Raw genomic sequence first — 26,862 nt, 5'->3', positions numbered from 1 at the left:
CCTGCTTTTGAGCAGGGGGTTGGACTAGATGACCTCCTGAGGTCCCTTCCAACCCTGATATTCTATGATTCTATGACTACACTATACTGCCTTCTATTCCCATCCAGACATCCACGAAAGACGTTAATATAATTCTTTTGTCATGATTCAGAAATAAGAGGAATGTGCACTGTAGTTTCTAATACTGTGGCATGGAGGTCACCTTCCTCCCCCTGATATAAGGTAATGCATAGCATAAGGATCAGTCCTTTGCACCTCTGTTAGCATATGTCATATTTGTAATAAGGAGATTAACTTTCCCCAGACTCATGTAAGTTTCCAATCCAGGAACCTGGGTCTGATGCACCTGTACTGGCCCTCACTAACTATGAAATCTGTCCCTGATTCCCCTCTTAAACTGATGGAAACAGGGAGTGACCATGAAGAGGTTAAACTATTCACTCTTTCCCCAATGTGACTCATGGGCCAGTAACATTTGCTCCACACAAAGATTTCAGATAACATGAACGTTCCCCTCCAATTCCAGCTGAAGCTAATTGTACTTCCACCCCCTCTCCCACCGCTTGGTTGGCCAGTGGCACATCCCCACTTGCAAGGCTGCCAGCTGTAACCTCTCCTACAATTCCCCTCATATAGGGGCCTAGCTGATAGGTACAGTCTCAGTCCTTTCTCTCTGGTCAGTGCTCATTTCCCTTTGGGGTTCTTGCTCTAATACCCTGGTCATGCCTGTGGATTTTAGTGGTACCTGGAACCTTGTGTGCAGTGACAACTTTGAAGGTTACATGCTGGCTTTGGGTAGGTGAAAATTATAGAAATCTATGCCCAGGGGTTTGAACTGTGCTAAAATCTAGAGGTGGTTGAAGTTTTCCTTCTTGGGGGGAGCAATTATCCTCTCCTTTAGAGGAGGACCTGATTTCCACCACCCCCCCCATCAAGAAAGGGACTAACCCTCATTTGCTTGCCTGATCAGTTTATGGTGGGGGGGGGGGTACAATGTAACTAATAGCTAGTATGCTGTTACTTTCAGGTGTCCTTGCTCCCTGTAGTGAAGTTTGATATCTGTCCTTAGCTGGTGCCTTTCTCATCGGGAATTAACAGTGCTGCTGTATTTGTGTATGGGCCCTTGCTAGTGTGAGGGAGGGATTTTTTCAGCTGTGTCTACTCACTCTTTTTAGTATACACTTAAGTTTAATATCCTTACTAGGGCCACAAGGAAGCTATGAGGTAATCTCTCTCTGTCAGTGACAATGTCCTTGACCTTCCCTGTTGCTAAACATCTGACTGTTTAAATGCCAGTCCTCTAATATGGCAAAAGCCCTGTCTAGCAGACCACTGCTGCAAAATCACTTTCAGGGTGGTGACCCTGAATAGGATGATGAGCATACCCTCTTCAGTGGTTCTTTCCTCTGGAATGATCTAGGTCAGTGATTCTCAACTGGGGGGCTGTGAGCAGGTTTTAGGGAGGCCTCCAAGCAGGGCCAGCATTCAACTCACTGGGGTTCAGGGTAGAAAGCTGCAGCCCCACTGCATGGGGCTGAAGTCCTGAGCCCCGCTACCCAAGGCTGAAGCCTGAGCAATGTAGCTTTTTAGGGGCCCCTGTGGTATGGGGCCCCAGGCAATTGCCCAGCTTGCTACCCCCTTATGGTAGCCTGAGCTTTTATATGCAGAAAACCAGCTGTTGTGGCACAGGTGGGCCATGGAGGTTTTCATAGCATGTTGGGGGAGGGCCTCAGAAAGAACCTAGAGCAGAGGTTTTCAACCTTTTTAACTTCTGAAACTAGCATCTGAACTGCTGATAGGAATGGGGACAGACCAATTATATGCAATAATGAGGAGTATGTGGGAGAGGAACTAGAAAGGGCCTCAGTGCTGTAATACTTTCGTAATGTAACAGCCAGTGGAGGCTGTCCCTTTGGAACCTGTAACAAAACTAAGCAACTTGGTTTTTTGTAAGCTCCTAAGGCGTCAGAAGTGTAGGGAATAGCCCTGACTCTTGCCAACAGTTACGCACCCAAATATATTGCTTGGTGTTGGTCAACAGTTGGTTGACTGTTTTGGATGTTTACTGTTGTAAATGGCTTTAAACGTTTTTATCCAATATTGGTAATATATTGAAAGATCCCCTTCTAGCTGTAGTAGTACCACATCCTGGGTCTGAGGCTAATGTTCTTGAATCCCCTCTGAGGATTAATAGACTCGGACTTGTCTTCATTAAATGGTCCTTCTCTCCAAGTCTTAATCATTCCACATGCAAATCCATATGCTGCAGTTAACAAGATAAACTATGCTGAGACTTTTCAGCCTCTACAGCATAAAAAACTACACCAGAGTCAATTAGCTCAAAAATATGACCATAGGAAGACTGAGAAGTGTCTTTTATTGCTTGCTTCTCCACATGGCTGGGAGTCTAATCAATTTTAAAATATCCTTTTTTAGATAAAGCTTGATGGACACAAATTATGCAATGAGAAGGTTTATCTTCTATCTTACCTCGATCTGTCTCTCTAGCACAAAGAAGACTGTATTGAAGTTCAGTAGCTCAGAGTGGGAATACCATGTTGCCTATTAAATATTATTATTGACATGTTTCCTATCCTACAGGGAAACTTCCAATAAATGCTCACCTGCCTAAATAGGGGTGTAGAAACTTGCATGAATCCCCCTTGATGAATGGGAGTTTGTCCTCTCTCTCTGAAGAGAGAATATTGAGGAGCAGCTGACTTAAATATCATGGCTGCTCCCAAAAAACTTATTAAACCAAGTTGTGCTGAAGTGAGTTTGTGGTTTTCGCACTCTGTTGAAATCACCCTTGCAATAAATGGCTCCAGAAAGTTGTTGCAGCATAGTAATCTTACCAGGATTCTCTGCCTTTATTGCAAACAGATGTTTCCTTCACTTTTTTTACTGTAGTTTGCTCTTTCTAGTGGTTGAGTAGTATGGGTTACAAGGAGAGGGGAAGAAAACAAGGTCAACTGTGATTTCTGGGGGGATGACCCTGGAAAAAATTAAGTGACAAAATTAGAAACAGCAAGTTTACCAGAGCATAGCACAAGGACTAGGGTGGATGATGAGACATCCCTTCACAAAAATAATTTGAATGACATTGCTGAGGAAAGCCTGGATACTAGCACACTAGTTCAACTTTAACCATGAAATAGCTAAAGGTAAACTGCAATTTTTCTTTCCTTCTCAACAAAATTGCTTCTAATATCTAAGGTTACATGACCAAATGCAGCAGCATAGTGATCAGCAATATATGCTGCTAGTACAGAGTTAACCCTTCTTGCTACTTAGGGACAACTATGCTGTCAAGTGGTGGTGTGTATAAACATAACTGTCTAATGGACTTACTGGGTTTGTGTGTGTTTTTTTGTTTATCATCTCAGATGTGGTGATGGACCATGTCTTTAGCCTGTGATGGGTGAATATAACCAAAGCAGTGGGTCAGATACGTGAAGCTATCTGAGCTTCATGTGACCCATGCCAATTGCACTATTCCTAGGCAGCAGAGATCCACCACTTAGGGTGGAAATGGAAGCCTTATTGTGGCTCTCGCCTTAAGTTTGTATTCTGAGCATGAAATTGGGAGGCTGTGTCTTGACTCCCAGACCATATGTCATGTGTAGCAACATTTGTCTAACTTCAAAATCATGTGAAGAAACTTTCTCTGGGGTGTTGCCTTGAGCTGAATGTCTCCGTTGCCAGTGCACTTAAACACTAATGTGTGTAGTGTCCTGAACTAACAGCTCAGGGATACAGGGCCTTGCCCGTGACAATTGCCACTGAGTAGTTGTCGCATGCTCCTTATGAGATGAGTTAGATCTTGCAGACTCGCTACTTAGCAGCAGCTGTTGCACGACAATTGGCAGTCCCTGGAAATTGTTTAAACTCAAACCATCACCCTGCTGATGATCCTGGCATGTGAACAGTTAAAACTACTTAGGGAAAGAAACATAAGGCTTCATGTGCAGCCATAGTGCCCTCTCTGCTTAGGGGGCAAGGACAGACAGAGTTTACCTTAAAAATGCAAGGTTATTCTTTGAACTACTCAACCAAATGGTTAAGTGGCTTGGCTGTCAAAACCATAAGTGTCTGTTTTGACAGCCCCATGCCCTCTAATGACTGATTATAAATACTCCATGCATGGAGAAAACATCATCATGCTGGTAATCATCCAAAAGATGAACAGGTCCTTAATGGAGCAAATAACACTACATAATAGGTGTCTAAGCAACAGTGGGTCCATGTTGCATACTCTGTTGGACAGGGAGACATGAAGTTGCTTGTAACAAAAGAAAAACCAATAACAGAGAGCTCTGTACCCCAGTTAGGAAGCTCTATAGGACCAAATTCTGACTTTGATTACACATGCAGATATCATCTGATGTCCGTTTCAGCTGGGTCAGCACAACTAAGTACAGGCCAAACTTTACCTTAGCTTCCACCATAGCAGTAGCATCCATCAGGTTGTACTAATACAGCCAAAGTCAATATAATAAACAACCCGTGCCAGCAGTGGCACACTGACTTGCCAGTTGTGTAAGGTGACCCACTAGTTGAGAAACTCTCCTGTACCAGTCTAATCAAATACCAGCGACCTAGCTTGGGAGTTGCGCTACACTATGCAGTCCCATGCTTGTGAAAGAGTAAAATACTAGGTAGAAACACAGTTTCCTTCAACTGTCCGGGGGGGGGGGGGGGAGAGCTTTCCTGTACCTCTGACCTAGAGCCATATGAGCAGCACCCAAACCTGGACTGGCTCTGGGAAGCACTCTTGTGGGCACCATTATTAAGAGGGTAGCCTGGGTCTTGTAGGTTGGCAGGTACCAAAAAAAAAAAAAAAATCCATGATGTTAAATCTCTCTCTCCTAAGGTATTGACTTTGCAACTCGCAAGATAGCAAAAAGGCTGAAGCCACAGAAGGTGATTGAACAGGAAGGCGATTCATTCTCCATCCAAACCACCAGCGCTTTCAGAAGTTACTTTGTCCAGTTCAAAATTGGAGAGGCGTTTGAGGAAGACAATAAAGGCCTAGATCATAGAAAATGCAAGGTTAAAAAAAAAAAAGGGACGGGGGGGCTGTACCTGCTCAAATCACAAGGCAATCCACCAAACTGCTTCAACTGATCAATGCTAGTGTGGGGACCTAAATTTTGTCCTCAAACTGTCCTCAAGTTTCTTGGGAGGTTGGGGTAGGGACTGCTTGTTCTCTCCATGGTATACATGTGAGATTTAAGGTAACTCACTTTCTACAGAGCATGATGTAGAAGCACTAACTCAGGGAAGCAGCTTACCCTAGAAAGGGAGAGGGGCTACAAGAATGTGGTGTATGACTAAAATTAAGACTTGTCTGTCTGTCTCTCAAATGCAGACTGTGGTTACCTGGGACAATGACAAGCTTGTTTGTGTCCAGACTGGAGACAAGAAGAACAGGGGCTGGACTCATTGGATTGAAGGAGATCAGCTATATCTGGTATTCAGCTAGATTCTGATTTTGAATTAACTGCATGGCTCTGCATGAGGGCTACTGGGATCTACACTGCTGCTGTGGTTTGGGTTACTGATATGTTCCCATGCAATTCTCTGTGCAGTGGATTCTAGGGCTACTAACATCAACATGTCCAGAAAATGGAGAATCTACATACATGTGTTTGGTACAGAGGGCAAGGACTCTAATATCTTTGGGAGAAGATACTTCTCTTCAGTAGATTGCTGAAGTGACTTGGAAGCATTTCAGTATCAAGATATCTGACTTTCTGTCTCAATCTTGTACCTTGGCTTGGCATTCCTGAACTTTCTCTTCTAGAGTTAGTACTTTTGTCTATCAACCCTACTGTTAGGGTGTCAATCTCTGGGTATTGCAACAGGGACAAAAGACTACTTAGAACATAACACTAAATATTAAAGCAGGGAGTTTAGTTGCTCTTAAACATTGCAAAAAGGATTACATGAGTCTTGGAAGAAAGATGTATATCAACTTCCACCCTCTTCACTTGCTCCATTAGTTCTCAGGGTAGCTTCCCCCCTGCCCCGCCTTGGTCCTCAAAAGACCAAGTGGCCTCTGCAACATGAGAATTGTCTGGCATGGGGTGGCCAGCCTGAGAAGGAGCCAGAATTTACCAAAGTACATTGCCAAAAGAGACACAGTAATACATCAGTAGTACCCTCCGAATCGGCTTCACCCCTGCTCCTAGAGCCTTCCACCCACCAGCAGCCCTGCCAATCAGCACCTTCCCCTCCCTCCCCATACCTCCTGATCAGCTGGCTTGTGGTGTGCAGGAGGTGGGGAGGGAGGGCACAGCAGGCTCAGGAAGGGAGTGGGAAGGGGTAGAGTGGGGGCAGGCTCTGTGGCAGAGCCAGAGGTTGAACAGTGAGCACCCCCTGGCACATTGGAAAGTTGGTGCCTGCAGCTCCAGTCTTGGATCGGTGCCTATACAAGGAGATGCATATTAACTTCTGAAGAGCCACAGGTTGGCCACCCCTGCGTTAAATGACCGTGTAAAACAGGAATCCCTCTGCAGGGGGCGGGCAGGCATTGAAAAGAATGCAGGGGATTCAGAAGAAAGAGAGCCAAGCCCTCTGAGCCAAGTTCCCATTCAGAGAAGGGCAGGGGAGGAGTAGGTGAAGAGTGGACCAAAACCCAGGGAAGGGATAGCAGTGATATAGAGAAATTCTCACTCTACTAGTGGTACTTAGATGGTCCCATCACCATGGTATTGGAGTGCCTCACATCAGGTAGAGCAGTGCTGTTATGCCCATTGTATAGATGGGGCATTGAGGGCACACTAGTGTGACCAGATGCCCCAATTTTTATAGGGACCATCCCAATATTTTGGGCTTTGTCTTGTATAGGCGCCTATTAACTTAATGTCTGGTCTCTCTTCTCCATTTTCTCCTCCCCCCACCCCCAGATACACACAGGGCCAGATTTTCAAAGGCACTGGTGGGGGTGGAGATGTTGTTGTCCCTGAGCCAGTGCATGTATGATGTGTAACTCTGGATAAGATGGCTCAGATATCGAAGTACAAAGTGGATAGTTGTTGACATCCCCTGTTCACTGTGGTGTTGATATCTGAGTGGAGGCACCCATGGCAATACTCTTATTTGATGTCTAGAAGATTTGACCCTCCAACTTCCTTTCGAGAGGAAGGGCTGCCCAGAGCTCCTGTACTGTTTTCCTTTCCTGTGTTTAGTAGCCCTGAGATACCTCAGTCTCAATTCCCCCCCCCCTCAAATTTAAAATGTGGAATGTTCTTGGTGTTCAGTTTTACACATTGTCCTGTAGAAAAAACACTACAGTACTGGAGTTGCTGTTAAGACCCTTCTGGGAAGTAACTAGCCTCTAAACAGAAGGCAGTGTTGCCAACTCATGATTTTTGTCATGTCTCATGATCATTGTTCTCCTTAAAGCTCCAGCTCCTGGGGTCAAGTGGATAAGTGATCTTTTTTTTTTTTTTCTTAAAGAGAAATGAAGTTTCTAGCCCTTATGGGTGTGCGAGAGCTTCAAAATATGACCCTAGTGCACTCTAAAGGCTCAAAGCAGAATATAAATTAAAAACACCAAATCTATTTCATGTAATTTTTTTAAAGCCAATCATGATTTTTGGTGAGGCTGATTAATAGTATTGCCAACCCCAAGCATTTAAAAACAAACATGAAAGCGACTAGACAGTGTCAGTTTCACTCCTGTTTAAAGTCAGTTTCTAGTTCTCTTTGTAGTGGGTAACACAACCCTAGAGCTTCAAGCAGCTGCAGCATAAACTCATGGGCCCTTGCCCTACTACAGGGGTGGGGAAACTACTGCCCATGGGCGGTAATCTGGCCCTCAAGCTCCTGCTGGGGAGCAGCGTCTAGGGCTTGTCCTGTTCCAGCAAGGGAACAGGGTCAGGGGCTGCTCCACATGGCTCCTGGAAGCAGCAGCAGGGCCCCTCTCCAGTTCCTACACAAAGGGGCAGCAAGAGGACTCCACTCTGCATGCTGCCCCTGCCCCAAGTGCCACCCCCTCAGCTCCCATTGGCTGGGAACCATGGCCAGTAGGAGCTGAGGGGGTGGTGGTGCCTGTGGACAGGGCAGTGCACAGAGCTGCCTGGCTGTGCCTCCACGTAGGAGCCAGAAGGGGGCCATGCTGTTGATTTCCAGGAGCCACTTGAGGTAAAGGCTAACCAGAGCCTGCACCCCGGAGCCTCCCCCTGTGCCCCAGCCTCAATCGTCCCTCCCCCTGCCCTCCAAGCCCTTAGATCCCAGCCCGGAGCACCCTCCTGCACTCAAAACGCATTATTTCCCCACCCCAGAGCCTGCGTGTCCCAGCCCCACTCTAGAGCCCCCACCCCTAACCAGAGCTTGCACCCCAACCCAAATTTTGCGAGCATTCATGGCCCACCATACAACTTATATTCCTGAATGTGGCCCTTGGGCCACAAAGTTTGCCCATCCCTGCCCTAGTGGGATGTTTCCAAAAGTTAAATTATTTATTCCAAACTTGATGAACTACAAAAAAAAAGCTATAAAATTATCTAGATTTTTCTACAATCGTTTCAGTTCTATTCAAGATTTAGTAACTAAGTAAGAACACACATTAAAACTTTAAACCTAACCAGTCTTCCTTAAGAGAATTGACACAAGATGTCAGAACATGTTAGTATTAGTTGAGTGAGTCTCTAATTTTTTACTTTATTTCTTTACATAGGAATTAGGAATTATCTGACAGAAGCACTGTATCTAAGTTATCTGGGGGAAACTTTTTTTTCTCCAAGGTGCTCAAGTAGCATCTGGAATAATTGTTACAGTTGTCCCCCTCCCCTCAATCTGAAATGGTGCCCCTGGAGGAGACTTTAATGTAGTTGAACAAATTGCTGTAACTGGGAAATGGAAAGAACAAGCTTCAGAGGGGAACGTACTTAATATCTGTAGCACTAAAACCATTCTTTGGTGAACTTCAGGACATGTCCCTCCAAAAAGGAGTTCTGCTGATTCTCTAAATTCACATCAGGGAACTAAGTGTGGCTAATGCACCTACACCATCACTCAGAATTTTGGTGAAAGCTAATCTGTATGAATTTAGGGAGCAGGCTAGGCATTCTTATTGGATTTTCTATTGCAACTATACAGGAATAAATGGTATAAAATATTAGCATGAGATCTAACCAAGCACAGAGACCCCCCACTCCTTCGGGGGCAAAACACCTGTTGGATAGCCCTGACTAGTAAAGCTGGGTAGAAAGGAGATCAAGGCTGGCAACAGCCAGAACTGGCTTGTTCATGCCAGCATTGACCTTGTTCAGTGGCCTGGACTGCATGGGTGAGATAAAGACTTGTAAGATAAGTCAGAACAGAATATTCATACCACATCTGCATGACTTTGTTCATGCTCTTCAATGTCATTAATGCTTCATGGTGCAGGATGAAGTGGGCATGATAGCAATGAGCATGAATAGCTTCACGTGGGGCATCTTGCACTTACACTGCAATTCAAAAGTAGCTGGCATGCTCTTGTTCTGGAATCCAGCCTGCCACAACTTGCTGCCAAGCACAGGGTAAGGTATAACTTGTGTGGGTACTAGTTGCAGACTGGCAGCAAAGGCAAAAGCTCTCCAAGATGCTCACTGTTGTAAATGACTTGCTGTAAACCAATTCAACTTCACAAGTACCTAACTGTCAGGTTGACTGTTACACAAGTTAAATAACATTTGTTCTCCCTTCTTGTTAGGAGCTGTGCTGTGAGGAACAAGTATGCACACAGATTTACAAGAGAGCTTGACTTAATCCAGTCTTGACTGACCCTTGAAAAGCATACCTGTACAGAGCAGACCTCCTGAAACTTATTTCTTTATGTACATGGGTTTCTACATGATCTCTAGGTTAACACTAAGCATTTCTTGATCAGGCATGTCTGGTTTTTGTTGTACTTCTGATCAGGAGAAGATGTAACTGTTTGAACTAGTGTTGCAGTTCTGCTCTTGTTAATAAACACTTGAAAACAATCCTGTCTGACTTGCACTGCTGTTATTTGGGGCTGTAAGAAAGGGGAGACTGTTAGGTAACTCAGCCCCATCTAACCATCAGAACTAGGCCAGCATCCCCACAGCCATCTAGAAGAGTCTGCTATGGATTCAAAGGGTCAATATAATATCAAATCACCAGTTATGATACTGGGAAGGCCTAATTTCCATGGCCTTATACCACCTGTAGCAGTGCAGAGGGTCCAAAAAACCACTTAAACGGCTGCCTCAACTACATGAACTAAGTACTTCAACCACCTTTCTGAGGAGCATAATGATTACCTGAAAGGAATAAAAGTACTTAGTAGTATGCATTAGTGGTAAACTAAAGTAATCATCTTCTTGGCTCATCAAACCATATTTGGAATAGAATCTTAGTGTCTCGATAGAAAACTACTGACATGGAGGGAAGGGGACTAGGTTCCACTTTTACTTACTAACTGTCCTCACACTGATGCAGAGCCATGTCTGGATTAGCATACCTTCATACAGGTAACACAGGCTCTCATTCTCTAAGGTTTTGACTCAATAATAGCCTATTCATTGAGGCTCTTATTTGCATCCTTCCAGGTGAGACAATGAGGAACAGAATCCAAATGAACAAACTACTACTTTTGACTTGCTATGTTGGCCCCAGGATATCAGAATCTCTTAAGTAATAGAAGTTCATCCACCTTCTCATTAAAAGCAGCACAGACTCTTTATTTTAGTAAAAAAAAAACCTCAGCACATGAGGATTCCCCCCATTCCCAGGGGCAGGACAAACCTCCCCTTTGACTTGCTCAACAAAAATAAGTGAGCTTGTCATTTGGCAGTGACAGCAGGTAGTTTCTTTCTGGTGGTATTAGACACTAATATAGTTTCAAATATTATATAGAAACCAACAGCTTAAACTCCAAGCTATATCTTACTACAACTTGCACTCTCTTCAGGAACATTATGGACCTCCTACAACATTGATGCTATAATACTTAAACTCCCCTTACTCTATTGGCAGTCTTGCCTATTATTAAAAATAGGCTTAAGAACAAACTCTTTCCTCATCTGACACACTCTTAACAATTGTGATGTCATGAAATAACTTTCTGCTAATAAATCTATGGCAGGAGGAAATGTCCTTATCACTTGTTGCAGGTAGTGTTAACAGCTATTCAGGACTCTGAAATCTCATTTGAATAATGGAAATAAAAATAGCTGTGGTAAAGGTTAACTAAAGCTTTGATCTTTAAGGACTGCAGGGTTTCTCCAGCATCCTTCAATGCAAATTTTTAAAAGGAAGATCCCAACACTTTCATGTTCCAATCAATGCAATCAGTTCAGTAAATTAATATCAGATTGCAGGAGTAAAATTACTACTGTATATTGAATTAATTATACTGAAAACACCATTGCATTGTAAATATTTTTTTTTTCTGTCAACAATGGAAAGCTGCAGGTTTTGGCAATTAGGAAGACGGTTGAGGGTGTGTGCCACCTGGGGAGACATGAGTGGTAGATTGAGGAAGAAAATACAGCAAAGTTTAGTCAGTTCTTGAAGGGTTGCCCTTACGACCACTACAGTTAGACATAAATTTCAAGAGCATAAATTTTGCTGCCCAGTGATGGGATGGATTTTGTAGCCACAGACTACATGGAGACTTAATTAGGAATAGGTATTTTAAGAGTATTAGTTCTAGTTGACTAATGTGGAAGATCTAAGATTAAAGTAAATATTTGGGCTGTCAATCTTTTTAAGTTAAATGCATGAGTTAACTGCAATTAATCAGTTTTAATCACACTGTTAAACAGAATACCAACTGACGTATTAAAATTTTGGTTGTTTTCTACATTTTCATATAGTATTGTGTTATAATTGAAATCAAAGTGTATATTTTGAATTATAAATAATGCACTGTAACAATGATAAAAGAAATAGCATTTTTCAATTCACCCCACAGGTACTGTACTGCAATCTCTTTGGTGTGAAAGTGCAACTTACAAATGTAGATTTTTCGTTTGTTACATAACTGTTCTCAAAAACAAAACAATGTAAAACTTCAGAGCCTACAAATCCACCCACTCCTACTTTTTCAGCCAATCACTAAGAGAAACAAGTTTGTTTACATTTACAGGAGATAATGTTGTTCTCTTCTTATTTACAATGTCACAGAACAGTGAGAACAGGCATTGCAAGATATTTGTGTCAGATATACTAAACATTTGTATGCCCCTTCATGCTTCAGCCACCATTTCAGGGGACATGCTTCCATGCTGATGACGCTTGTTAAAAAAATGTGATGCAATTCTCCCACAAGGAGCTCAATATCCCTTGCTTTGTTTTCCCCAGATTCTTCCATATATTTCATGTTATAGTAGTCTTGGATGATGACCTAGCACATGTTGCTCATTTTCAGAACACGTTCGCTGCAGATTTGACAAAATGCAAAGAAGATACCAATGTAAGATTTCTAGAGATAGTTACAGCACTTGACCCAAGGTTTAAGAATCTGAAGTGCCTTCAAAAATCTGACAGGGACAAAGTGTGGAGCATGCTTTCAGAAGTCTTAAAAGAGCAACACTCCAATGTGGAAACTACAGAACCCAAACCACCAAAAAAAGATCAACCTCCTGCTGGTGGCAGCTGACTCAGATAATGAAAATGAACATGCGTCAGTCCGCACTGCTTTGATTGTTGTTGAGCAGAACCCATCATCAGCATGGACGCATGTCCCCTAGAAGGGTGGCTGAAGCACAAAGGGACATGTGAATCTTGAGCACATCTGGCACGTAAATGTCTTGCAACGCCAGCTACAACAGTGCCATGAGAATGCCTGTTCTCACTTTCAGGTGACATTTTAAACAAGAAGCAGGCAGCATTATCTCCTGCAAATGTAAACAAACTTTTGTCTGAGGGATTGGCTGAACAAGAAGTAGGACTGAGTGGACTTCCAGGCTATAAAATTCTACATTGTTCTATTTTTGAATGCAGTATTTTTTTGTACATAATTCTACATTTGTAAGTTCAACTTTCATGATAAAGAGATTGCACTACAGTACTTATATTAGGTGAATTGAAAAATACTATTTCTTTTTTTACAGTGCAAATACTTGTAATAAAAAATAAATATAAAGTGAGCATTGTACACTTTGTATTCTGTTATAATTGAAATCAATATTTGAAAATGTAGAAAACATCCAAAATATTTAAATAGTATTCCATTGTTTAATTGCATGAATAATCAGGATTTATTGTTTTAATCACTTGACAGCCCTCGTAAATATTTATAACTAGCTAATGGTGGGTGTACATAATTACAAGTGATAAAGCAACAGCATATATTGCATGGGATTTCTGCTCATATTACTTTTTGACTCAAATAGTTAAGACATTCTGTCTGAATCCAGACCTATCCAAAGATCCCAATCTTTCTACAAAGGAGCTGATTATTTGATCAACATGACTAAGAACTCTGAAGAAGGAGCTTTAGACTAAACCAACCAACGGTCCAGGGAGTTAAATTCTATATTTGCAATGCAGTTTCTCCATTCTCCAAATAGTGGAACTGGAAAGGGTATTTTACAACAGGTGAACTACTCTGATTGTTACTATGAAGATGGGTCTAATGAACAACTGAACTGTGTTCAGCTTGCAAAGTAATTGAAAGTGATAGTTTTCAGGCGAGAACTACACTTGACATTTTCTGATTCAACAGATCTGCTCCTGATGTGTTTTCAGAGTTGTCTTAGCTCACTCTACTAACAAAAGACTATTTCTTTTAGGAGCACAGAGACAAAACAGCTACTGCAGAGTAAGCTTGATTCTGTTCTGGCTCATGCACCAACAGAATTGTTAACTAAATCAGAAGTGGAGGGCTAACTTGTTCCCTAGGTTACAGATGGAGCAGGAAAAATGGGTTGCAGAGGCATCACTTATGACATAATTTAGTTTGTAGAGTTCTTATTCCTTGTGCTGCCACAGGAGCAGAAAGGAACTATCACTCTAGGCTGAGTAGAGTAGATAGAAAAAAATTGTTTACATGTAAAATCAGCAAATTTAGGATCTGGCATCCTTGAGCGAGAACATACATAGTAGAAAACCATTTTCTTGGTCACCTTTTCAAACATCTACACTTTGCGCGCGCTAAAGCATGATGGGCAAAACTGTTCTTGAAGACCTTGAGATTTTCCTTTTTACAATGACAGACATAAAAGTTTGTTACAGTGTGTATGATGTGTGTAGTTTGAAACAGACACAATTACATGGAATTGTTTCCTGTTGAGGATGGTCCTTTTAAACTGGCACTCAAAACAAGGAAAAGACAGCAAAATTACTCAACTGATGCAGCACAGAGTAGGAGGAAGTCTGAGATTTTATTGATAGTGTTGGATACACAAGACAAAACTCTCCTTCCCATTTTAGTTAGGTTAATGTGATTAACTTTAGTGTAGATTTGTTTCCCAAAAGGATCTGCCTAAACCCATCTCTCAAGCGGAAAAACAAGTATAATAAAATTCCTGCCATGTTGCTGACTAAACCTGATACACCTTCCTATTGTTTTAGCTCAGAGCAATGTATGCTTTAATTTGATTAAAAAAAGACACTGATTCAGAGTGAAGATAAGTCACTGTTACCCTAATTCAGTGGGGGTTAAACTTCAAAGCAGTGAACTAGCTCTGTCACATCCAGTAAGCAACTCACATGCAGGGAAATAAGAGGTTGCAAGTCACCCTAGATTCCCTACTCCACTAGGTGGCATCTTTGCAACATGCTGCATCTTCTTTGAAATACTTTGGTTTGCATTAGGATTTTTTTTTAAAGCAACATAGTACTAATAATAAACCCCACAGGCTGTCAGCTTCAAAGTCGTCATAATGTAAGAGGATTCTGATATTGCATTCTTGAGAATATTTTTGGTGCACAGATCTCCTCACCCCCATAAGATTCCCAGGTGGCAAAGCACTACTATCAGAAAGCTCATATTGGCAGAATCAGGCCTTTTGCGGTGAAGCACCATTGCTGGGAAGCTGGTATTATTGAATATACCAAAGAGCCCTCATCCAGGAGAGCTAAGGGCGCTCCCATTACTACAGCCTTACTTAATATTATTTAGCCAGTGCTAAACTGGGATACTCATGAGAGGACTGAGAGCTCTCACGTGCACATCCTAGACATTAGAAAATTATTGGTTAACAACAAAAACAGAACTGCCTAACCAGATTGTACCTTTTCAGCAACATGCCAGCTGACTGAAGAGCCTTCAGAGGATACAAAATTCAGCAGCTTGAGACACAATGTGAAAAGAGAAAGGAAATAGTTTTACTCTCAAACAGACTAGGAAAGAGATAAACTGTAAATAAATTAAGATACTATAAACTAGTCTACACTGTTCATACCTGTTTTCTTTGCAATGGGAGATGTGTGTTGTTGAGCTCTAGGAGCCAAGGACAGGAGTAAAATCCCAAAGGAACACAGAACATTAGAACGACCATACTGGGTCAGACCAATCCTCCATCTAGCCCTATATCCTGTCTCTGACAATGCATAGTGTCAGATGTTTGACAATTCGAGGGCCACCCAGAGCATGAGGTTGCATCCCTGACTATCTTGGCTAACAACCATTGATGGACCTATCCTCCATGAACTTCTCTAATTCTCTTTTGAACCTAGTTATATTTTTGACTTTCACAACATCCCCTGGCAAGGTGTTCCACAGGTTGACAGTACGTTGAGTGAAGAAGTACTTGCTTATGTTTGTTTTAGATCTGCTGCCTATTAATATCATTGGGTGATCCCTGTTCTTGTGTTATGTGAAGGGGTAAATAACATTTCCTTATTCACTTTCTCCACACCATTCATTATTTTATAGACCGCTATCATACCCCCCCATAATCATCTCTTTTTTAAGCTGAACAGTCTCAATCTTTTTCATCTCTGCTCGTACTGAATTTGTTCCATACCCTTAATCATTTTTGTTGCCCTCTCTGCACCTTTTCTGATTCTAATATATTTTTTTTAAGATGTGGTGACCAGAACTGCACACACAATTCAAAGTGTGGGGGTACTACTGATTTATATAACGGCATGATGATATTTTCTGTTTTATATATTCCTTTCCTAATGGTTCCTAACATTCTGTTAGCTTTTTTGACTGCCGCTGGACATTGAGCAGATATTTTCAGAGAACTATCCACAATCCCTTTCTTGAGTTGTAACAGCTAATTTAGAACCCATCATTTTGAATGTATAGTTGGGATTATTTTTTCCCAATGTGTATTACTTTGCACTTATTAGCACTGAATTTCATCTGTGATTTTGTCACCCAGTTTTGTGAGATCTCTTTGTAACTCTTTGCAGTCAGCTTTGGATTTAACTATTTTGAATAATTTTGTATAGTCTGCAAATTTTGCCACCTCACTGTTCACCCTCTGTTCCAGATCATTTATGGATATGTTGAACAGCACAGGTCGCAGTACACAATTTTGGTGGACCCTCCTATTTACCTCTCTCCATTGTGAAAATATTAGAAAAGTCTCTTTTGTAGGCACTATAGATCATTTAGATTTTCTGACTGCCATTTTGGTGATGAAATTTTTCTCTTTTTGCAGCAGTCATTCAAAAATAATTGCAAAGTGGATACAACATTTTCACACCAGCCCCAAGTCAGAGACAGCTTCTAAGCTAGTGCCGTATCTGACCACTGTATGATTTCCACATACACCAATCACATACGGATATATAAAGATAAGGTCCCTGCCCATCAGAGTTTGCAATGAAAACAGACCACCTAAAAACAAAGGAAAAGTAATTTAACACTTCACTGTGCAGACGGCTAGGGTTCATAAGCTTTGTAAACCCTTCCTAGGATGAGGATGTGCAGAAAGGAAGCAACGTTGAGCATGGCATACAGAACAGTAGAAAGTCTTCTTCACTGGACTCAGTTTGCTTCAAATGATATTTTTACAAGCAAACCAAAGAAGAAACTTTTTTCCCTGCCATTTTTAGGAGTGACCTTTGGGTTAATTCTTACTTAATACTGTATGTCTTCAAAAACAGCTATCAGAATTACAACCAGCAATGTCAAATTTGTGCAGAGATGGGGTTATCCATTCCCCTTACTCATTTTCTGACATGCTCTATGTACTATTATGTAAAATGTTGCTAACATTGAGGTAGCCATTACAGACCAGCATATGAACTGTCAAGTGAAATCAGGTAAAACAACTAGAGGTCTGACTGCAGTTCTTCAAAAAAACATACCTAAAAGGAACATTTGAAAGATTAAGATTTTTCCTGGAGGAAAAATACAAAAGGCAGCATGAAAAACATAATCCAAAAGAGAAAAGGGGATACAGGATTAAGCAGCATCCATGACCAATAACTGCATGAAGATAATGATTGGCACAAAGATCCTACAAAAAGGGCAGCAGAAAATACAATAAATAGATATTCCTTTCTAAAAAAATAAATGCTGAATAAAGACCAATAAACCAATTCTGAAGGAGATATAATACAATATACTAATTGAGTTACAGACCCAACCTTACAACTGTAAGGTTCTCTGTTTCAAGGTAACCCCCGATATTACACTATTGGGCATTAGCACTCGACTTCCACTGGCATACATCATCCCTTTTCCTACCATAGTTAGTAATACACTCTTGAACATAACCACTGGATATCAAACCCTGGATATCAAAAGCAAATTCCAACTCTAGAAAGTATGTCAATCTATATTATAAAGTTATTAAGATAATAAATGTCACTTAGATATTATGATGATGTAGTCGCTAATCAGATTATATACATAAAGACTAGAGACTGAGATCCTGCTTTGCTTTAACCATAGCTTTGCCATAACCCAGTCGTTGACTGGCTTTCTGAGTTTAGTCTTCAGGTTGTCAGTGGTGGCTCATAAAAGAGGATCTAGACATTTCCTAACAAAAGCACTTTCCATGGAGAAACACTTTTCTTAAACATTCTTAAAATAAGTCAAGTTAGGGAATGATGGAATTGGACTGCAGGTACAGCATTGGTATGGTACAATATCTGAAAAAAATTCTAGGACTTCTTTCAATTTTCTGCAACTTGTTGTTGTTTTTAAATGTATTTATTGCGCTCATGTAATATGCACTCTTGCTAAATTCTATTTTATGTCCACGTAGCCCAACTTGCTTTTGTCTCAGGAGGTTCCTGTTGTCCTCCTTTTATAAGCTTCTGTCATCAGTTGACTCAGGCTAGGCTGCTACAAGCAGTTTTCTATTAAGAGCCTTGGTAACAGTGACTGTTCAACCTGCAGACAATGTCAGTGCAAAGATACAAACTCCCTGTCTTCTGTCCTCTTCAAAAAGAGCTGGGTTTCTTTCTTTTTTTTTAAAAAAAATCCTCTTTTCCACCCATATAGATTAGGAAAGTAATGATTGATCTTAGGTATAGAGCTGAAAATGAACACAGTCTCCCTGTGCAGAGACAGACCTTGAGTGGTTTGTTCTCATTATAATTCATGATTATTCAAATGCAAAGCCAGGAAAAATAAAAAAGATTGGGGAAAATGGGGATGTCTTCTATGGTGATACTAAAAGCCATTAAAGGACTGAATGGAGAGACTAGCTACAAGTAGATGAGAATATGTAAATTTTTATTCTTACACAAGGGAAAAAGATCAGGGACAACCACTGAAAGGTCTATTTGGGCCAGGTCTACATTACAACTTACTTCGGTTTAACTTAGGTCGCTCAAGGATGTGAATAAGCCATCCCCCAGAGTGACGTAAGCGCATAAGCGCTGGTGTGGACAGTGCTATGACACAGCTTCTCCTGCCCACATAGCTACTGCCTTTCACGGAGGTGGATTTATTATGCTGACGGGAGAGCTCTCTCCCGTTGGCATAGCGCGTCTTCACCAGATGTGCTACACTGGTGCAGCTACACTTATGTAGCACTTGTAGTGTAGACTAGCCCATATTTAAGAAGGAAAACTGAAAGGGGATTACTAGGAAACAACTGAGGGCCCCTTGACAGATGGGGATTGCTGTTTCCAGCAACATGACAAGGTAGAGGTGGAGAGGATTGTGTGCACGTATCTATTTTACTATGTTTGTAAAACATCTCAAATTTAAATACTATATCATTTTAATATCAATGTGGGCCTATACATATAACTCACGGATATGTTAATTTGAAACAAAGGCCACTTATCAGAAAGCTAGAAGTACATTTATGGTATGGCCAGGCCCACCAACAGCAATTTCAGGCCCCAGGGCAGAACAATCAGTGGGCCCCCAGGCACGCACAAGGCGTGCCCATGTGGACAAAGTCCACCTGACATTTAGGTGGCGCTGCGACTGCATTGACTGGTGCTCAGTGAGCTGCTGGGTGCGCTCTTCCGGCACGGCCCAAGCCTTCCACACGCCCTGCCTGGTAGGGTTGCCAACTGTCTAACTGTGCAAACCCAAAGACCCTTGCCCTGCCCCTTCTCCAAGGCCCCCTCCCTGCCCCACTGCTTCTCCAAGGCCCCGCCCCCTGCTCACTCCATCCCCCCTCCCTCTGTCACTCACTCTCCTCCATCCTCACTCACTTTCATCAGGCTGAGACAGGTTGGGGTGCATGAGGAGGTGCACGGTGCAGGTTCTGGGCTGGAGTTTGGGTGTGGGGGGGCGAGGGGTCGGGCTCTGAGAGGGAGTTTGGATGTGGGAGAGGGTGCGGGGTGCAGGCTCTGGGAAGGAGTTTGGGTGCGGGAGGGGGTGAGGAGTCGGGCTCTGGGAGGGAGCTTGGGTGTGGGGTGTGGGCTTCAGGCTGGGTTTGGGGGCAGAAGGGGATCAGGGGGTGTGGTGCTTACCTTGGGTGGCTCCCAAAAGCGACTGGCACATCCCTCTGGCAGCAGCTCCTAGGCGGGGGGGGGGGGGCCCAGAGGGTCTCTGCGTGCTGCTGCCCACAGCCTCCACAGCTCCCATTGGCCACAGTTCCTGGTCAATCGGAGCTGCAGAGTGGGCGCTTGGGGCGGGGGCAGCGTGCGGAGACCCCCTGCCCTCCCCCAGGGCTGTATGGCTGTTCTGGCCACTTCCGGGAGCAGCGCAGAGTGAGAGCGGGCAGGAAGCCTACCTTGGCTCTGCTGCTCTGCCAGCGGCAGTGGTGGTGGCTGGGGGCCCCCGGGCCCTTTTAAATTGCCCAGACCCCTGGGCAATAGCCCCCTTTGGCCCCCCCATCCATTGGCGGGCCTGGGTATGCCTCTAAAGAAGAATCCCAAACAGAATGGTTAGTGGCCATAGAATGGGGATTATTTTGATTTCATATAAAAGAGAGGCTGCATAGACATGGCAAGACCATGATCCATGCTATTCAATAGAAACTTTGCATGCATTTCACATAAAGCAGAGGAAAAACCCACACTAACGTTTCAGGTTTATTTTACATTTTTTATGCAATCAAAAATTTATAAATCATAAGTTTATATTCTTTTTATGCAGTTTAAATCTGTATACTCCAAAATAAGCCATATATAAACAAAGCAGGTTTTCTGCCACACTATCCTGGTTTTTAGATAGCAATCCCTTTTTTCTTTTCTCTCATAAAAGAGACCCAGTCTCATTTAAGGTTCTGAGCCTAAGTTAGCTCAACTGCACTTGATACCTCAACTGTGGGAGGCCCTCTCTCAGATGCGCTGTGGAAACTCCTGCTGGGATTTAACCCCAAGAGACCAATACCATTGTTTGGCTCAACATGACCATCTCTTTGGAGCAACTCTGGGCTAGAATGCGTCATGACTAGGGGGCCTCTAAATATTGTATCTGCCCCATCACTTTTCCTCAGAAGTTAGAGCAAGGGTTCTATTCTGGCTCCACTATTAAATCGCTGCATGATTGAGGACAAGTCGGTTTCTTATCTGTGCCTTAGTTTATCCCCTCTGTACAATGGGGATAATTCACCTACCCAACTGGGGTGTCATAAGACTTATATAATTAGTTAATAGAAAAACACGGAGATAATGGAACAGAAAGTGAGCAATACTGAATCCTTTTTTTCCTTCCTTTGTTCACACCATAAAGCAGGCTAGATAAGTGGGGGGCCATTTAAATGGCAATAAATGTTTGAAAGGCCTTCATACAAACTCTGGAAACCGGATTATGGCATGGTAGTAACACTTATTGTTGACAGATTAACCTGAACGCCATTGCCCACTGCTACCATGCACTGAGGTATGAGGTCCTGCTCCCAAGAAGTCAATGGCAAAACTTCCATTGATTTTCCAAGCACTGGATTTGCACCCCATGATATCTGACCATGCTAAAATCAGATACACGCCATTCAACAGATTTGTTTCTAGTGAGGTTGTAGCATAGTTTTATTGACCCCCATAAGGAATGTGAATTTTTCTGATAAACACAAAGGCTGGAGGGAAAGCCACACAAAAGCAACAAAGCTGCGGCAGACCAAGGTAAATTAAACATGACACGAGTGGTTACTGTCACAGGAAAGATGTATTCAGCAACTGACACAGCAGGTCACCCAAAATAGGGAAGGGTGTGAAATATGGCCTGGGTTTTGGAAGTTACTGAATGTTTAGAGTCAGGGAACAAGCACTTCAGCGGTTTGGAGAACTTACCTCACCACCTACAAACAATTCTTGTTAGAATGACAATAACATTGTTGTCTCACAGGTTAAACAAAAGTAAAAGGGAAACTCTCCCCCTCCCTCCCTTAAATAAAAGCTTGAGTTTTTCATACTTGTTACTTCCAATTGCAGATATATCAGGAGGCAGTTTAAAATATTCTTCAGACCTCTTTGCTTTTCCTCGTTTCCTTCTTTCACACTTCTTTCTCCTTTCCTTCCCCTCCCCTTTGCATCCCCTTCCATTTCCATCCTCCTACCTCTTCCACCCCACCTCTCCCCCTTCCCCCTTCTGTCTCCATCCTCCCCATCTTCCACCTCTCCCCCTTCCGTCTCCATCCACCCCACCTCTCCTCCTTCCTCCTTCCATCTCCATCCTCCCCACCTTCCACCTCTCCCCCTTCCATCCTCCCCACCTTCCACCTCACCCCCTTTCGTCTCCATCCCCCCACCTCTCTCACCTTCCACCCCACCTATCCTCCTTCCCCCTTCCGTCTCCATCCTCCCCACTTTCCACCTCTCCCTCTTCTGTCTCCATCCTTCCCACCTCTCCCCCTTCCATCTCCACCCTCTAGGGTGACCAGATAGCAAGTGTGAAAAATTGGGATGGGGGTGGGGGATAATAGGAGCCCATATAAAAAAAAGCCCCAAATATTGGGACTGTCCCTATAAAATCAGGACATCTGGTCACCCTTCCACCCCACTCCCACTTCTGTCTCCATCCTCCCCACCTGTTCCACCTTTCACCCACCTCTCCCCCTTCCATCCTCCCACATTCCATGCTACCTCTCCCCCTTCCATCTCCATCCTCCCACTTCTCCCACCTTCCACCCCATCTCTCCCCCTTCCATCCTCCCTCCTTCCCACCTCTCCCCCTTCCATCTCCATCCTCTGCACCTCTCCCCCTTCCATCCTCCCTCCTCCCCACCTCTCCCCGTCCATCTCCCTCCTTCCCACCTCGCCCCCTTCCGTTTCCATCCTCCCTCCTTCCCACCTCCCCCCTTTCTGTCTCCATCCTCCCTCCTCCCCACCTCTCCCCCTTCCATCCTCCCTCCTCCCCACCTCTCCCCGTCCATCTCCCTCCTTCCCACCTCTCCCCTTCCATCTCCATCCTCCCCACCTCTCCCCTTCCATCCTCCATCCTCCCCACCTCTCCCCTTCCATCCTCCATCCTCCCATCTCACTTCTCTCCCTTCCACCTCCATCCTCCCCACCTCTCCCCTTCCATCTCCATCCTCCCATCTCACTTCTCCCCCTTCCACCTCCCTCCTCCCCACCTCTCCCCCTTCCATCCTCCCTCCTCCCCACCTCTCCCCTTCCACCTCCCTCCTCCCCACCTCTCCCCCTTCCATCCTCCCTCCTCCCCACCTCTCCCCGTCCATCTCCCTCCTTCCCACCTCGCCCCCTTCCGTTTCCATCCTCCCTCCTTCCCACCTCCCCCCTTTCTGTCTCCATCCTCCCTCCTCCCCACCTCTCCCCCTTCCATCCTCCCTCCTCCCCACCTCTCCCCGTCCATCTCCCTCCTTCCCACCTCGCCCCCTTCCGTTTCCATCCTCCCTCCTTCCCACCTCCCCCCTTTCTGTCTCCATCCTCCCTCCTCCCCACTTCTCCCCCTTCCACCTCCCTCCTCCCCACCTCTCCCCGTCCATCCTCCCTCCTCCCCACCTCTCCCCCTTCCATCCTCCATCCTCCCCACCTCTCCCCTTCCATCTCCATCCTCCCATCTCACTTCTCCCCCTTCCACCTCCATCCTCCCCACCTCTCCCCCTTCCGTCTTCTTCCTCCCACCTCTCCCACCTGCCACCCCACCTCTGCCCCTTCCATCCTCCCCTCCCTCCATCCCACCTCTCCCCTTCCGTCTCCATCATATCCCGCCTCAACACCCCCCGGGCTGTGCCCCTCCCAGTCGCTCTCCCGCTGCCTCTCTCTCCTCCCCCGCCCAAATGCCAGTTTCTCCCATTTCCCGCCCCCTACTGCCCCGCCCCTGTTGCTATGGCGCAGCGGCCGGACCCTCCCCTCACCGTGCCCGCGGCCGGAGCGCTCCCCCCCGCCCTGAGCGGCCGTGGCCGCCCGCAGCCGCCTCCTCCTGCTGCTATTGGCTGCCTCGGAGCGGGGCACGGCGTGCTCAGCTCCGTCGGAGCACCCGGGCGGGCTCACGTGATCTCTCCCCAAGATGGCCGCCGTGCCTTCTTGTTTTGATGAATAATCTCTGTGTGGGGCAGGGGCAGCGAGCCGGGCAAGCGGCCGAGGGGGCAGCCGGGCGGGGCACTGAGCGGGCAGGGCTGAGGCAGGCAGGAACTGGTGTCGCCCTTCCTGCAGTACAGGGGGCAGCAGGAGCTGGGGGCAACAGGGGAAGGAGGCACCTGGAGAAGCGGGGGGGTGGGGGGGGAAGCAGGAGCTGAGGGCATCTGAGCGAGGGCACAGCAGAACGGGGAACAAGAGCTGGGCGCCTGGAGCTGGGGCAGGGTGCAGCAGTTACAGCTGGGGCGCAGGGAGGCAGCCGCCACTGAGAGGACCTGAGCTGCAGTTGGCGGAGTGGTTTGCTGCTCCTAGCCTGAGTGGCAAGCAGAGAGAGGGTGAATTCTGTATTGTTGTGCTTCACCTCTGACTATGCAATTCTGAGACACCCCTGGGGCAAGAGGCAGCAGGACCGAATTCCCCCGAAGCTCTCGTCCCCTAGAGAAGCAAAGAGCCCCCAAACTACTTTCACCATTAAGAGGAAAGCGATGGAGGAGCTGAGCGCTGATGAGGTGAGTTTGAGGGTCTTGGGGTGGGGGAAAAGGCTGGATGCTGGGAGGGAGAAGGGTGAGTCGAAGAACGGAGTCTTAGCATTAGGGTGGATCTGAGGGGTATTGGTGCTCTTTAGGAGAGGAGGATGGGATTGAGTGTGTATTTTGAACTCTAGGGTTACACCTGGGCTACTGGGTAAAGCCATTCATTTTTCTAATTTGGAGAAGGAGGAGGGGGCACTTGTTCTGGGGATGTTCATGTATGTCTTGCTGATCCAAAGGGGAAACTTTGATAAAGAAAGGTTTCAGAGGAACAGCCGTGTTAGTCTGTATTCGCAAAAAGAAAAGGAGTACTTGTGGCACCTTAGAGACTAACCAATTTATTTGAGCGTGAGCTTTCGTGAGCTACAGCTCACGAAACATCTGATGAAGTGAGCTGTAGCTCACGAAAGCTCATGCTCAAATAAATTGGTTAGTCTCTAAGGTGCCACAAGTACTCCTTTTCTTTTTGATAAAGAAAAGTACAATAATGTGACTTTTTCTCTGTTTAGAGTTTGGTTTTTTTCACTCCAGTCTCTTTGTAGCACCTCAACATGGTTTTTCTGGCTTGTAATTATCTTGTTTGAGGGTGGAGGTTGAATTCCTTTTCTTTCGGTTTATTGTTTATTTGTATGTTTGTACCTGCCTGTTCACTTATGGGATGACTGTTTCATTTTGGGTTAATTTTTAGGAATTTTTTAAAAAAATCTCTCTTGGGATTTTTATCTTGTTTTTGAACGAGACATTTTAAAATCTCCTTCAAGAGTCTTCCCTTTGTCAATACTTGAGACAGTTGAGATATATGTGTGGTTTCATATTTAACAGGGTTTCTTTTTTTTTCACAGCTCTATGAAGAACTCAGGTTAGCTCATGTTAGAACAGGTCAACCTGTTTTCTGTGGCTGACTTCAATTTCCTTAATTTTTTCCTTCTCTTTATTCTTCCAGATAAAGTTGTAGGTTTGTTTCTTATGGTGGGCAATAAGTGGGGCAAATCATTTGCAAACTATTTCTGTTTCTTCTTTTTTAAATGCAACCCGATGTACTCTCAGGATCTGCTGTTGCGTTTATATTTTAGAGAAAGATTAGATTACTTCGATCTGACATAGGAGTTTTCCTGCTTCTGGTAACCTCCATCTACCCGAGTGTCCACTTCATGTACCCCTTCAAACCTACATTCTCTCCCTACCCCTTCCCTTAAACACATTTTCATAGGAAACTATACTGTAAACAATGACTGATCAGCTGCAACATAATTGTTCAGGGCCTCAGATTCAGCTGGTTTACTACTAGGTTAACTGCAGACTTACTCTCTGTGGTTAGAATGTAGAGGTAGCAGGGAGAAATGGCTTTTATTCTGTGCCATACTTGGTGACCAGCTTGTAGAACAAGGCGGCTGCTGCTGTTGTTGTTCAGGTTTGTATTACAAAATACTGGGATATTTTTGATCATGTTGTAAGTCATGATTTAGCAGTCCTACTGTGTCGCAATAGAAGCTAGGAAAAAGTGCCTCATAGGTATGTGGCTGGGGATGGTCTTCATATGTTGTGGTGGTATAGAGACTACATTTCCCATGTGACATTGGGTGGGAGATGCTAGTAACGTAGTTCCTAGTATTGGGAACAGCCTATAATTTAGTAGGTATGTTTCATGAGTAATATTTTTATATCTAATTCTTTTGATCGTACTTCCCAACTGTGTCTGATTATGAAGCATTTTGTTAGATTTTTAGACCGTTCATCCCATAGAAACCTGGTTATGTCACTGATACCGTAAATTACTGACATCAGAACTGCAGTATCATGGAACTGAGATTGCAGAAACTACAGAGTCCTCCACTAAGGATTCCATCTTCATTAAGGAAAATCTCTGACTTTCTTAAGTAGCTTCTTAAAGTCTTCCCCAAGTTTTCTAGTAAAATTTTAGCTAAAGATCTCGGCTGGTTGGTCCTTTGGGTGGTTGCTTGAGGTAAGCTTTACCGTATGGTTTTTTTTTTAAGGGAGTAATGTCATCAATTTTTGTGGTTAACATATACACACCCTTTTAACCGGAAAAGACCTTCTTCAGAACCAAATCAATTTTATTTCCTCCAAGTTCCCCTTTTTGCTGCTGCTGTTTGCAGCAAGTCCTGTTTCTTAGGTGGCCATTATTGGAAAATATAGCTGTTTTAAAGATTACTAGATTTCCTTTGTCTCTAAATTGGATGGAGCTGAGAAGAAAACTCTTTTTTGGTGGAAACTTAATATGCTGAGCATTGCCAGTGGTTGAAGGTAGTGACATGGGTTGGATGCTTCTTCTAATTTCAAAATATAGTTTAAGTACAGTAGAACTTTGCTGATTTCTACTAATGTCTGGGAGATCCTCACATGTTACTGGATTTTACAGATTAGTGGGTGAATAAAGAAACACAACTTTTAAAAGTGCAAGACTGAAACATTACAATATATATGTTAAGGCTTGAATTCCCTTAAAGGTAAAGGGATATGTAGAATTTATTTCAAAAGAAGAAAGATT

At 44.0% G+C, this 26,862-nt stretch overlaps 2 protein-coding genes across 5 annotated transcripts in view; both read left to right on the top strand.

The window, feature by feature from the left end:
* Positions 1 to 722: 722 nt before the first annotated feature.
* Positions 723 to 9,757, top strand: RBP7 (retinol binding protein 7). The gene is made up of 4 exons (XM_073316871.1): positions 723 to 795; positions 4,874 to 5,052; positions 5,372 to 5,473; positions 9,707 to 9,757. Exons 1-4 carry the CDS (start codon positions 723 to 725, stop codon positions 9,755 to 9,757), a joined length of 405 nt encoding a protein of 134 aa, XP_073172972.1.
* A 14,178-nt stretch (positions 9,758 to 23,935) lies between these two features.
* UBE4B (ubiquitination factor E4B) overlaps positions 23,936 to 26,862 on the top strand; it is a 67,468-nt gene continuing 64,541 nt past the window's right edge. For 2 of the 4 annotated variants that reach the window (XM_073316798.1, XM_073316799.1), the window contains exon 1: positions 23,937 to 24,332. In XM_073316798.1, the coding sequence (XP_073172899.1) occupies positions 24,309 to 24,332 (24 nt within the window). In that variant the 5' untranslated portion in view covers positions 23,937 to 24,308. Of the gene's footprint in view, positions 24,333 to 26,862 lie in introns of all 4 variants that reach the window. The other 2 variants (XM_073316801.1, XM_073316800.1) reach the window with 2 other exon arrangements.

This window comes from Lepidochelys kempii, chromosome 18 (assembly GCF_965140265.1).
Source record: "Lepidochelys kempii isolate rLepKem1 chromosome 18, rLepKem1.hap2, whole genome shotgun sequence".
NCBI classification, from domain to species: domain Eukaryota; kingdom Metazoa; phylum Chordata; order Testudines; family Cheloniidae; genus Lepidochelys; species Lepidochelys kempii.
The sequence above is the reverse complement of the archived record's forward strand: the minus strand, read 5'-3'. Positions and strand labels throughout refer to the sequence as shown.